The sequence below is a fragment of the Ambystoma mexicanum genome, chromosome 12, assembly GCF_040938575.1.
Source record: "Ambystoma mexicanum isolate Mex_15411 chromosome 12, UKY_AmexF1_1, whole genome shotgun sequence".
Lineage (NCBI taxonomy): Eukaryota > Metazoa > Chordata > Amphibia > Caudata > Ambystomatidae > Ambystoma > Ambystoma mexicanum.
Window position 1 is genome coordinate 108,211,479 of NC_090936.1, and position 14,347 is coordinate 108,225,825.

Below are 14,347 nucleotides of genomic sequence, written 5' to 3' on the forward strand. Positions count from 1 at the left end.
CTGTCTGTTAAAGGTGAAATTGGAATCCAGGTAGAAGCCCAATTTTTTGACTCTGTGTCCCACTCTGATAGTATTGCCATCAATTATGAAGGATGAGTAGGCTGGGCTTAATTTCTTTAGGCTGGCAGTGGTGCCCAAGGTGATGAGTTCAGTTTTATCATCATTCAGGCATAGACCGTGAGTGGCCATCCATGCCTGGATGATGATGTAAACCCTATTCACCAAGGCCAAATCCTTTCCATAATCTCCAGAAAGCGGAAGGAGGATCTGGGTATCATCTGCATAGTTAGTGTAGGTGATACCGAGATGATCCAGATCATCGAAAAGGGGCTTGGTAAATATGTTATACAGTGTAGGGGAGACACAGGAGCCCTGAGGTACGCCACAAGTGATGGGTATGGGGTCTGCAGCGTCTGTAGGCGAGAAAACCCTCATGGTTCTGCCATTGAGGAAAGATCTAATCCATGTAAAGGCCTCGGGGGAGAAGTGGGCAGCCGTGTGTAGGTGAGTGCAAAGGACCGAGTGGTCGACCAGGTCGAATGCTGCAGAGAGGCCGAGGAGGAGGAGGAGGAGTAATGCTGCTTGGCCACTGTCTTTGAGCAGATCGCTCTGTGTTTTAAGGTCGATGAGAGCTGTCTCAGTCCCATGTTGGGGTCGGAAGCCTGATTGTCTGGCTCCTAACAAGTGGTGTTCTTCCAAGTGCTTCTGTATTTGAACATAGGCAACCTTGTCCAGGATTTTCAGGAGGAATGGTACCGTTGTTATGGGTCTGTAATTAGTAGGTGTGGCTGGGTCAAGAGTAGGTTTTTTTAGTAGAGGTAGTACCCAGGATTGTTTTAGGTTGGTTGGGATGGACCCAGTGGAGAAGGAGGCATTGATTAGATTTGTGATAAATGGGGAGAGGTCGCGGGCAGTGTCTTTTGTAAGCTGTGCTGGACATAGGTCTCCCTGGCAGTTAGAGGGCTTTAATGACAAGATGATTTTTTCAACTTCGAGTATGGTCACTTTGGTAAAGTTGAATCGTGTATATTCACTTGTAGTCTGCTTCTCGGGTGGCTTAGACAAGGCAGGGTTGTTCAAGGATGCTTTTTTTACAGGATATTTTATTTTGTAACGTAGCGATTTTGTTGGCTAAGGCATTTTGGATGTCGGTGCACCAATTCTTATCTTTAATGCAGGTGTCTGGTGGAGCTATGGGGGTTTCTACTTCTTTTAGAATAGAAAATAGTTCCTTCATGTTTGAACTGGCTTGGGAGATACGGGAGTCAAAGGAGGTACGTTTTGCTAGGAGGATTTCTTTTTTGTACAGGGCCGCTAGTTTGGTGAATTTGATTTTATTGGCTACTGATGGGTCCCTTTTCCAGATGGTTTCACAATTTCTTTTTTGTTGTCTTACATTTTTGAGGAAAGGTGTGTACCAATTGTTCAGGTGTGTTTTGGGCTTGCTTGGCCTGAGTTTGAGAGGGGCAATTTAAGTCCAGGGAAGTGGACATAAATTTATTGTATTCCTCAACCAGGCTCTCAGGGTCCAAGTTGTCAGGGTGTGAGTTCGGTGTGGGGAGTAGGTTGGGGATAAGTCTCTCCACCGTGATGCTCTTTTTGTTTCTTGTAAGGGTGGATGGGGCCCTACTGGGCTGCATAGGAGGAGGTCTAATGGTGCACAGCAGGAACGATACCAGGTGGTGGTCAGTCCAGGCTAGTGGTGAGATGTCAGTAATGTTGGCTAGGCAGTTGCAGTCAGCAACCCAGTCAAGTATTCTGCCCTTGTCATGGGTAGGTTTTAGGCTTCTTTGAGTAAATCCTAATTCGGTGAGGGTGTTCAACGTGGTGATGGCAGCTTGGTCTTCGGGGTCGTTTAAGCCCATGTTGAAGTCTCCAAGGGTGAGCACCTGTATGGCATTTTTTAGGTTAGTGGATAGGACAGTGTTAAGATCCTCATCAAAGGTGCCTAATGGGCCTGGAGGGCGATAGATCACATGGATGTTGAGGGTTTGGGTATTAGTAATATGGACTTTGGCTGAGAGTAGTTTGCAAGACGGGACACTGATGGAGGTAGCTGCTCTTATGGGAAGGTTACATTTATGAATGATGGCAACACCGCCTCCTCTAGAGTTAGGTCGGCCTTGTCTCAGGATGGTGTAATTATCTGGGACTGCTAACATAAGCATAGGGCCTGCTGCCGGGTGAAGCCAGGTCTCTGTGATAGCAAGGAGGTCCAGGTCTTCATTGATAATTAGGTCTGTAATTTCAGTTGCGTGAGCTACAAGTGATCTAGCATTGATTAGAGCTCCCTTGATTTGGGGGCTCACTATGGGTGTAGTGGTCGTAGAGGCTGACGATTTCTGTGAAGTTTTAGTACTTCTCTGGTTGTTGGGATGAGTTGGATATTTAATATGGTGGTTCAGAGATAATTTAGGTTTGTAGTTGTTAGGGCTGGTGAGAGTGGAGCTGGATTTCTTAGTGGTGGGCATGTAACGGGCGAGTGGCTCGTGGATTTTGGCTAATCTACCTCCGAGTCTTGTATTCCTATCTATAGTGGGGCAAGGGAGGCTAATCGGTAGCACTGGAGGTGCCTCAGTTGTCATTAGCGGTGAGCTGTTGGATGAGTTGGAGTTAGGTAAGGTCGCGCACATGGTAGTTTGATGTTGAGGCGGCATGTTGGATAGTATTATGGTGATTAAGAGGAGCAGGGGGCAGGCAAGGCAATTACTGAACACGGGAGGCATGCTAGTTAGTGACAAAAATGCAAAAGGCATATGCAGACGCAAACAGGTACACCTAGATACCGAATTCACACTAGGGCTAGAGATGCAGGACAAATTTTGGCAGCAGCAATAGTAGTTAGGTGCAAACTAGTATAAGGCAATATCAGGTAAGGCCCAACAATTGGTATAATGCCGGCAGTGTTTTGTATCAAAGGCTTAAGACCTTGGAAAGTTCTCAGTGGAAGGGGTTCACCTAAATTAGAAATCACGCTCAGGCTAAAAGTGGCATGTGCGAAAAGATTCAGTTAGACAAGGGGTTCACTTAAAATCATAAATCACACTCAGGCTAAAAGTTGGCATGTGCAAACTTCACAGTAAAGGCGAGCGAGTGACAACACCATCCATGTAGTCTATTAGTGACCATAGGGCACAACACAAATCGATGTGGTATCTTGGCGACCATAGGGCACAATACAAATCAAATGTGGTCTATTAACGACCATAGGACACAATGCACATCAATGGAGTCTATTAGTACCCTAAGGTGCAATTCAAGGTGCAGTGAGGCAACATCTGGTTCAGAGTAGACATGAGCTGAGATGGAATTGGGATGCCTAGGTTTGGGTAGGACACTTGAGTTCATAATGTAGTGGGGTAGCGTTCAAGGGTTCCGAGTCATGCTAAAGCTATAGATCTAGGGTGGTATGTGTGAGACCAGTAGTAGTGTGTCAGGGAGCGAGTCTGTAGGGCACGAGCTGGCAAGTTGGAGTACAATTACTGTTTCTACATGTGGCAATAATAAACAGGCTAGATGCCGTATGCTAGTGAGGGCCCATGTGGGTGCCCAAGCACTGTAGAAGTGAGAACAAACAGGCATGCGGCCGAAATCTGGAGTACAACTAGGGGAGGCATATGGCCTACCTTGCATCTGGCAGGGCTCGTAGCCATCGATCCTAAAGCCTGCTACAAAGCCTGCTACTCCTGCAGTGGATAGCGGGATCGCCTGCTCCTCTGGACTTCAATTGAGACGTTGGCACAGAGAACATACTTCACTACGCTAATCCGTTTGGTCTAGTCGAGCGGGATGATGAATTTATCAAATTACCAAGGATGACCCACGGCCTGCTCCTAGCCGCCAGAGCATGTCATACAATGTTCTGGAAAAGAACCCTACTCTCGAGAAAAACTAAATGGATAAATGTAGGCCGAAACCTGTACCGTATGGACCGCCTAACCGCTGCCTTACACGGAGACTGTGGCTCTATTGTGATGGCATGGGCTGACTTTTGTACACTATATGAACAATGAAATGAGATGACTAGATCCATACACCCATATTGTGACACTCACACAGCGAAAATGTCCACCCACATCGCCACAAACGCAATGGAAAAGTGAAAGGTTCCTTTATATAAGGTTAATTATGATGAAGACCAATGTCTGACGCTGAGGTACGAGATGACTAGGGGGGAGGGGGATAGAAGGGGAAGGGAATAAAACTAAAGTTGGTAACATAACGGGACACTGTTTTACATAGCTTCACTGTTTTACCTCTTCATGTCACATTATGTCAAACTGTTACTTACCTATGTATACTGGGACGTATAAAACTCAATAAAAATCAAATAAAAAAATAAAATAAAAAAGCACAATTTAGTATTTTGCCCAATCTAAGCAAATTGTATTTAATCTGAAGAAAAAATCCATCTCCATTTCTAATATCCAATGCCCACAGCACCCATATACCCTTCCCCTTAATATAATGTAAATGAATGAGCTCCATCGCCTCGGTGATATGGTTTTCAATCGCAGGGCAAAAGAAAATACATCCGACATATATAATTCCGTGGGTTTAGTAGGTACCTATTAATAGAAAATATAAAAATGTACCCACGTGTGCTGCATGGTTTCTTTTCTTCCTGCCTCTACATTCTGGTTGATGGGAGTGTCCTTTGGCAAATAACACCTGCCGTGATCAGATGTTGCCAGTGGACAATCGGTGTTCAATCACTTGGTTGCAACTTTGCGCTCTTTTTACATATATGAAACACATGCATTAAATAAATAAAGGCCGTTTTTCGATCTTATTTAGGTGTTGGTGACTGCACTGGGAAAGCCACAGGATGATGAGCGACGCAAGTGACATGCTGGCTGCGGCCTTGGAACAGATGGATGGTATTATAGCAGGTAAGAGCATCACTGCCGCAATTTTAAAAAGACCAATTATGCAATCCCAAATTTGCTCTTAAATAATAGCTTGTATTGACGCTCCCTTTTGCCTTTTGAGCGTTTTCGTGATTAATCGATGGAAATTATAGTGTTCAGGTACTTCCCAAAAAATGAATTGAAAACAATGCTAACATGTTAGCTCTCGTTGGTTGCTATAGGGAGACGAGCTGCGCAATTTGAATTTACAGGCTTTGTGGTCGTGGCAAAATGTCATTTCGTTAGGCTGGCGATTTGTTAACGAGCTATTGAAATTCGTGCATCCACTGCCCCTCTCTGCAGCCAGTACAATGTGAGATCTGCTGTTCCAAGCAGAGTTCGGTACAATCACTTTCAATGCCACAGGCTCCAAGCCTCCAAAACACGTTCTTTCAACACATTGGGTCCTCGTCAGAATTCCTGTTTTCCTATGCATCAGCTGTTTAATCACTGTTGCTATGATGTTTGCATGGATATTTCGCAGCTGTTGCAAGCATTCGTGCAGTAACTGGTTGCAGTGGCTTCAGCAAGGACTCATTGTAGTGCTGAACCGATTCTCCCAAGTACGTGATCAGTCTAGTCCCTCCCTTCTATGCATGATGTTTATGTGGAACCTTTGTTTTTTTTTTTGCGAAACCTTTGACCGTGAATGGTGCATACTATAAAAATTGCAGTAAACGTAGCAGAACAGCAATGTGTGGTAGAGATGTGTGTACAAAATATGCCTTCTGGAGTGTGTGTGGAGTAGACTGCATCGGGAAGGAATTGGGGTAATGAAAATGACTGGTGAACTGTTTCTACATTATTCATTTGTCCAGCTTCCTCATCCTTAAGAAAACCAAAAATACACCAAAGCAGTGCAAGCCCCACCCAAAAAGAACACATGCTTTATGCTATTGATACCGAAAGGAGGAATTGACTTGTGCCTCTGAGCTGCTTCCTTCTCAGTAACACTCATAATTGGACTTGTTTTTAATGTCTATACTTGGTAACACAACGATGTATTATTTCATCAATATTTTAGCATTTATTTTTACACAACATTTGTTAGCTACATTTTGAGAACTATTCTCTCACCTCTTGCCATCGGTAAAATGAAAGCCAATACTTCCTCCATTTACCGATAGGGGGGAAAAAACCTAGACAAAACACTGATACAATGGCAAAGGGTACAAAAAATGATTTTGGTACCGATCTAAAAGGGGTATTGGGTGAGGTAGGAGACAACATTTTGATGGTACTGCAGGCGTCGGAAAGCTATTTGAGATCCCTGGGTCTAGTCCAACTTAGCCCATCTTTAACCAATAAACCTATTTTTAGTGATCCGGGGACGACTGCTAGAAATCTTGTTACAATGGGTGACTCTCTAATGCCGCAGGACGTTATTGCGTTCTTCCCTCGTGACAACCACTTGTTGCTGTGGGGACATCGCTTTCAGATACTTCTGACTTACAGGTCAATCTGGTTGACTCTTTGGAAGTGAGAATACAAAGTCTGATGACAACTCATTTGAATAAACCTATTTTGCAACTTTCATCCAAAATTGATGTGGTGGATTAAAATGGTTACTTATATATTTTTTTGTCATATTTTTAATGAAAGGTATCAAATGTTAATACCGAACTGCCATACCATTCTTCCTTTTGTCACAAACAAAATACAGCCCTCGTGTATCGACAATTAAGGCAAAACACATATGGCTACTGCGTCAAGTTTTAAATGCGGTCAGCTACTAAATCATCAGTAGAACTAGAACATGAACATATGAATACCCCTTCAATAAGCTAAACATGCCGTACATAGCGCACAAATGGAGGAAAGAAGGAAGCAAAGCAGATGGAGAAGAAAGAGAGCAAAGAGGGAAGGGGAGGTGCAGAAGCTGGATTGAGCAGGAGTACAGGTAAAACCATGAACGGATGCATAAATGAGCACAGAGCCTGACAAGGAACCCGACAAAGAAGCAGAGACACAAATAGCATAACCACTCTATTGTGGAGAGCAAGTACAGCATATCCCACTTTCCGTAATCATCCAAATGGTGCGTCTTCTGTCGATAGTTGCAAGCCTTTGCACAAAAACATTAAACATTAGTCTACTCACATGTTTGTTCTCCTCTGTACGTATGTCTTCGATTGCCAGTGAAAATGAAACGTGTTAGATAAGAGCCAGGTACAGCTGAGCCAAATACATTATTATGACCTACTATGATTGTCCGCCCTCCCTTGCTCCAGAGTATTTGCACATGAATGTACCTTAGAACGCACTTCCATTCCAGCTATTCAGAAAGTTCTCCAACGCTGTCCATGGGCCGTGGCTTCAAAGGGGGGCAGAATGGCTTCCTGGATAGGAATCTTTCCATTTGATGAGTGTAACCGACCGGGTTCCACCACCCCGATTTTGAAAGGCAGCTGAGGTTCTTCCAGTTGGATATAATTGCCTTAAACACTATGGCAATCAAGGCGTCAAACAGATATTCTTGGTTATAGTTACTTCGAAAGAGGGGGTTGGCGCTCCCACTTATGAGAGAGGAGAGCGATAATGGAATATTTGCTGCACATATCCACAGAACTATTGGCTAATTAGACTGTGAGGAACCTGGGCCGTCCTTACTCCTTTTCCGCATGGATCCTCCTCTCAGGTGGCCAGGCAAAGGCCATCGCTTTTGGATCCCGACCCTGGGGGTGGATATGCGAGGGAGGATCACCTGGGTGGAAGGGACTTGGGAAGTAGGGTGAGGACGTCTTTAGGTGAGACATGGTATCCCCCTTTCCCCTGTCAAAATGAACCCTCTGTTCTCTGAACCTTTGTAGGCTAGTGTAAGTATTTTTCCCTTCCTTCTCTCCAAAATATCCTACAGAAATATCATTGTAATACTGGGACGAGGAGGAGACAAGATGGAGTTATGCACACTTCCTTCTATTCAAACCTCCCTAAGCACCACTCTGGTATTGAGACGAGGAAGAGGGCTATGAAGGACTTAGTTTGGTACAGTCAGGCATGTCCAGCGACTCGACTTCACTGTGGTCAGGCAATTGGAGTCAATGACTCGCACCTGTGGTCATTTAACAAGTCCCAGGTGTATAAAAATGGTGACGCCTGGAGAGAAGGAAGCTGCTGGGAGAATCAGAGCTTACTGGAGAGGAATCGTCTTGAGTGAAGCTGTACCGAGCAGGAGTGAGAGAAGCTTGTGTGAAGAGTGGCCACAAGAGGGTCTAGGATTCTGCTGTCCTCCTTGTCCGGTGCCCACAGCAGGAGCCGTGGGGCACCGAAGCCTTCCAATTGCCACAGGTCTCAGAGAGAGTGAGTGTTGCTCTCAGTAGCTGCCGCTGGGGGAAAGCAGAGCTATGCGTTGCGGAATTCCAAGAGGGAGAGCACTGCTCGCTGTGACACCTGCGAGAGAGAAACGGAGCGAAGAGAAGCTGGAAAGCAGAACGGAGAAACCCAAAGGAGCTGCAGAAAACTGCCGGTGAGTGCAAACAAGGGAACATTCGTACCAGGGCGCTCCGGGGCCTGGAAACAATCCTGTTTGAATGCCGATCAAACTGAAAACTGTTATAAGTGTCTTTGATTACCGATCAAGTTACCAAGCTGTTACAAACACTTTTGAAAGTTGAAGCAATTCATATTGAATACCGAACTGATTAAAAGACATTGTAATCACATATGAATTGCCACACAGATTAAAAGCAAGTAATGGGCACTTAAGAAGTGAAAGCAAGGTTGTGTTAAGGGAAAGCACCACGGAATGAATTGTGTGAGACACAAGTGGAGGCAAAATCAAAAGACTACCAAGAAATGAGAAAAGAGATTAAATGAGAAATTAAGTATTGGCCAAGATACAGGAGCCCAAGAAAGTGAAACAGGTTAAGTGAGAAAGCCAGGAGGACACAGTGTACCAAAGTGCATGGGGGTATCGGTTGCGTGACCTGCAATGAGTGGTCCGACAACTGCGCCTAGACCGAATGCCCCTTCTTGGAGAGAACCAAGGAAAGTAAATGTACAGAAGCTTATGTTTTGCAACAGTTGTCCAAAAAAGTGAGTTTGAAATGATGAAACCGAGAAAACCCTGTGAACCATTGAAAAGCCTGGATGATAAAGGATTTGAACTGGCATTTGTTTTGAAAAGCTGGAAGATTTAAACTAGTATTGTTTTGTGAACTGTACTGTACTCTTGGGGAAGGGAACCCTGAGGTTTTCAGAACTGTTCTGAACTTAAAGGAGGGGAAGCTGATTACAAACTAAGAGCTGGAAGAAGCTCTGAACTTTATTTTTATCACTATTAATTTTGCTGCTGACATCCCTACATGTTGTATACAGTTAGTTGTGAGGACAAGTATAGGGTTTGGACGCAGACAGACATTTGAGTTGAACTTATACTGGCACAGACTATCTTTAATTTTCTTTAGGTAGGGAAATCCCACCTTAGTATAGGGCAAGCTAGGCCTTACTCCATCCTGACATATAAGTAAAACAAAGTCTTTGATTAGAAAGTGGAGTCTGTTGTCTGTGTCTTAATTCATGATGCGTTCACAACTGGCAAAAAGCATGTGTACATTTACAATCAAATAACATGTTTTGAAATGTTCCTGTAGCTTCTTGGCATGACCAAAATAAGGATGTTTACGGGACTAGCCTGAATTTCACCAGTCTGGAAGGTGTGAAGCGTGCATATTTGTAAATCATAAACAGGGTGCGAGTGGTCGAATCGGCTACTGATGCATGTGTTATCGTCTTCCAAATGGAGGGCCACAAGGCTGTTGAGCTGATTGGCTCCCAGTCCCTATTTCAAGAGTTGTGTTTTGAAATGTGTCTGTGTAACCAATGATGGGGTTTTATATATTCCTAATGCAGAGAAGGGAGTGGATGTAAACCCAGCATTAGTGGAAGAGTGTGGGGGAGATCTAGAGTGCTTGCATCTTGCTAGTTGCCGATATCACAGAAACTGTCCATTTGGGAGACTCCTGGTAGATTGCAGCTCTGGGAGTGTTACCATCTCCCTGTCTACCCAGACATGGGTTTCATATAATAACCCCTTTGAACTCACACGTGCCAAAATATTGGTTTACCAGCTCCCTTAATCCTATCATTATGTCAAGATTGTTGGCGAATTTGGAAAATCAGGATCCCATGCCATGGATTCCACCCAGGTACGTAGGCCTGTACATGTACTACCAATCGTAGTTCTATCTTGTAGTGACGGCTTGGATCCCAAATGTGGGATGTCATAGGAGTGGTATGGAATGCCCAGGTCCACTTCAAGGTCCAGCCGCCTTGGGGAAGAGTGGGGGGAGCTATTTTGGTAACAATATAGGCCTTGCTTGATTTAAAAACAAATTGAGGCACCTTCGGAAGGGTGGGAAGCTGACGCCACCTTGACTAGGGTGCAGAGTCAGTCTCTTTAGTGAGAGCCTTGCCTTCTTTTTGTTCCACAGAAATTGGGTTGACATTCTGTTAATGGTTTTAAAGAAGTGAGATGACCAGTTCATCAGTAGCATTCCAAGGGTGTACAGAATACCGGGGCAAATTGACATTTCGATAGTTTCCAGTCTGCCCCACCGTGACTGCTGGAGTGGGGACCATTTGGATAACAGTGCTCCGATTGTGAGATGAATATCTTTAGTCCATAAAAAGCCCAGGTATTTAATGCCAAGTGGTATCCAGAGCATGCCGTTATTATCGAAAAGAGTTTTGAAACAGTATTTGTTCAGTGGCATAGTCTGTCTTGTCAACGTTAAGCTTATAGCCTGACACACTGGAATACTGATCGATCTCAATTGGTCAAGCAAGCTCTCAGGGTCTTCCAGGAAGGCAGAATAGGAAAACGTTTTAATCTTCAGGAAGGGTGAGCCTACCCCTTTGTTTGAGTTATCCGTATACGCTGTAGGAAGGGTTCAAGTGCCTGAATAAAGAAAAGAGAGGGCTCCCTTGTTTGGTACATCAGTGTAATGAAACATGCAGTGAAAAAGAACCAGTCGCAAATACTGTGGCCCTAGGGTGTTGGTATAGGGTGAGGATTGAATAAGGAGGTATAACTCCAATCGAATCAATGCCACCTCAGCGCCTCTGAAAAGAAGGTCCACCCCTACCCATCAAAGTCCTTCTCTACATCGTGTGATCACCGCTGAGGGCTTGTCTGACTTCCCAGCCATATCAGTGATGTCACGGAGAACATCCTTGTGACAAAGCCAGTCTGGTATTTATGGATTCATTTAGCCAGTTTCTTTCTGATACCTAATATTTTAGCGAATATTTTGATTCGGCATTGATGAGGGGGATGGGCCTATAATTCTTGACAGGTCGGGGGTCTTTTCGGGACTTGTGTATAACATGCATCATGCATATCATGCATCATTTCAACCGGACTTGAGACACCAATCCCAAAGATTATTGCGACCCCTACAAGGACATCACCCATGTGGCAACTGTGTGGCATGCAAGTTCACCATCAAACTAAAATCTTTCAAAATAGACCAACGCGAATTAACCTTACGAGATCTTACCAATTGTAAGAGCGAATGTGTAGTCTACTGTATCCAGTGCCCATGTGGGCTCAAGTACGTGGGCCAAACAGCACGGGCAGTTAATCTGAGAATATCAGAACACCGCTCGCGAATCAGACGTAAAAACTTAACAGCCCCACTGGTCACCCACTATACCGAAGCAAGACACACACCTAATGACCTTACCTGGTGGGTTCTGGAGAAGGTGAAAGGAGGACCTGACGTATCCAAAAGCTCAATGCACAGAGAGTCAAGATGGATACACCGTTTGGACATGTATCACAATGGCCTAAACAAGTCCTTCCAACCCAGCCTTCATTGATCCCACTGTATACATGGAACTTGACCTAGCACATGATAGGATCCTAGCCTAACATCAAGACCCCGCCATGTGATCTTACTCCCCCAAATATATACTGCAATCACACTAGCGGGCAAGCCTATGCACATCATATTGCACAGCAACGTAGGCTTAAGTGCATATACCTCATCATAAACATAGCCTGCGGATCCGTGACATTATTCCAAGGCCTTTGGCCACTCCGTACAGGATTGACAGCTACACCGGGGTCTGTTCTATGCCCGGGTCACCAATCCACAGCCATTTTTTTGCTACCCAGACAATGGCATATACCCACCCAAGACCACAGGCACACAGGTGCTTACAATCCGATTTGTTCTCAGTCTTTCCGCCATATTTTTACCTAATATCAAGCATTTGCATTTTGACATACCATCTGCGCCCAGTCATATTTAGGTACTTTACCTTACCACCACGCGGCAACCACAGACTACGGTACCCAAGCAAACCCTCGCCCGCACTAGGAACTCGCAGACCAGGGCGTCGTCCGTTTCCTAGACTATGCTGCATGGCCAATCGGGAAGCACGCCACGATCCGCACCTCCAGGCAACACACGTTGCACCAATCAATGCAGGGCTCGAAATGGCGGTTACCATAACTACCCGCGGGTGTCCCTTGCACTAGGACAACCCGCGCAATTTCCCTTCAGACCAGGTCACATTCGGAGGAACGGCATCTTCCAAGGGAGCATAGGAGCACTACTAACAAGGTGAGTGAGTCTAGAGAGGCTTCTTTCCCATACGTACCACGTACAAACATTCCTAATACGGGATGCACGGGTCGGGACTTACCAGCACCACATGAGGGGATAAAGAGGGGCACCATAGCAACACCACCTTCACCGCCCCCTCACGTTATCATGCGCACGGGGGGGCCCCGAACACACACTAGCATGCATGCTCTCCCTATGGGATCAAGTGAGACCCGCTCATGGTACTCGACCACCTGCTTGAATGCTGCACTATTTACCCTCCTACATGCATACACCCACGGCCATGGAAACACTGGAGTGCATTCCCTGAAACAATACTTCTCTCATAGACATGAATCCACTGCCCACCGGAGGAAGGTACTGCAAAGAGGCCCCTCCTCCACCACTGCTTCCGCACCAATCACAAAATGGCTCTCCGGCTTAATTGAAGGAACAGGTCTACGAACAGAGAAGAGACCACATACTAAAGTGATCATGCTTTATAATGATAAGCATACACAGCTAGCAATAGTTTGGAACCCATGATGGACAGTTGAAAGCTCACTCTAACGCTCTCTCTCTGTTTCTCTTTCCCCCGCATAGCCCCCCACTACGATCCTGCCACAATATAACACAGCAATACCTGCTTGGACAGAAGGGCACGCCAACCAAGGAAGCTACCTCACCGTCCACAGTTTGCACCAAACAGATTTCTGCCGCCTGCCCTGCGCAAGTGCCCTACTTGACGCGGATTCCCCAGGGGACTTGGGATCCTGTTACCGACTACGCTTCAAGTACAGCCGGTAATTTGAGCAAATAGACGCACCAACCATAAGCTGAACTAGCCGCGATTAACAAACATGAGGAACTCTCACATTTCTTTCTTTTCCTTTCATATTTTGTAAACAGGGTCTGCTCACTGGACGCCCTGAAGAAGGTGCCCTGTACTATAAGTACAAACATGCACCGAAACATGTACACACTAGTCAGCATACAGAAGAAGAATATGGACATACTATTTCCAACTCTTTCTCCTAGCAGTGTGTCAACAAACCCAGATTTGAACAAGTTGGCTAAATTTTGAGTTAGCTTTATTGTCCAAAAGACCCAGACCACAAAGGTCAGCCTGAGAAAATGGTTTAAGCACTACAAGAAATGGTGAAAACAATGCAATACTAGCTTGTTCACATATAGAAATGATTTAGTCCACCAACCCTGCTTAATTGTAAATTTCACAGGAGATTACCCTACAGAATCCATGTGGGAAATTTCAACATGCTTATGATTGTATTGATTTTTTCTTTATTGTAAATATGTTATTGCAACCAACTAGGGCTGTATATATGTTTTCTCTTTCTATAATCATGGAATTTTGCACAGAGAATTGAAAGTGTAAGATACTCATATACTTTGTTCTTCTGTAACACGTGTCACTGTAAACTTGTGTTACCACATTACACACTTTGACTATATAAATTGCTTTTGTAATATGTCTGTTCTGTATTGACTGTCATTTCTTTAACTCTCGTGTTAGACACACACAGAGCCCACATGACCAGATGTTTGATCAAAACGGTCTCAATTAGTAGACACAGACTTTGACCTACACAAAGAAATGTGACAAGTTCTTCATTAGTCCCTTTGTCCATACTATGTGACGATACAAGCAAGGACAAGGTAGGAACAAGTTTGTGCCCCCCTTGAGTAAGGAGGGGCTTTATTTTAAATCCTTCGAATGGAAAAGGGGACAACTGTCATGATCTCTGCTTCCAAAAGGCCAGGACTTACCCAACTCCCTTGGAAGCAGACCCATAACCCAGGTTCCGAGTGCCAGCCAGTCCCAATTGGGACCTTTTGGACCCTGTCCTGGCGCCAGTGGCGCCA

The 14,347-nt window shown here is 44.9% G+C and overlaps 1 protein-coding gene across 17 annotated transcripts in view; it reads left to right on the forward strand.

Annotated features, from left to right (window-relative positions):
* Nucleotides 1–14,347, forward strand: part of PPFIBP1 (PPFIA binding protein 1) — a 1,584,927-nt gene that overhangs the window by 213,524 nt on the left and 1,357,056 nt on the right. For all 17 annotated transcript variants that reach the window (XM_069628106.1, XM_069628107.1, XM_069628105.1 and 14 more), the window contains exon 3: nt 4,798–4,892. In XM_069628106.1, coding sequence (XP_069484207.1) covers nt 4,829–4,892 — 64 coding nt within the window. In that variant the 5' untranslated portion in view covers nt 4,798–4,828. The remainder of the gene's footprint in view (nt 1–4,797; nt 4,893–14,347) is intronic.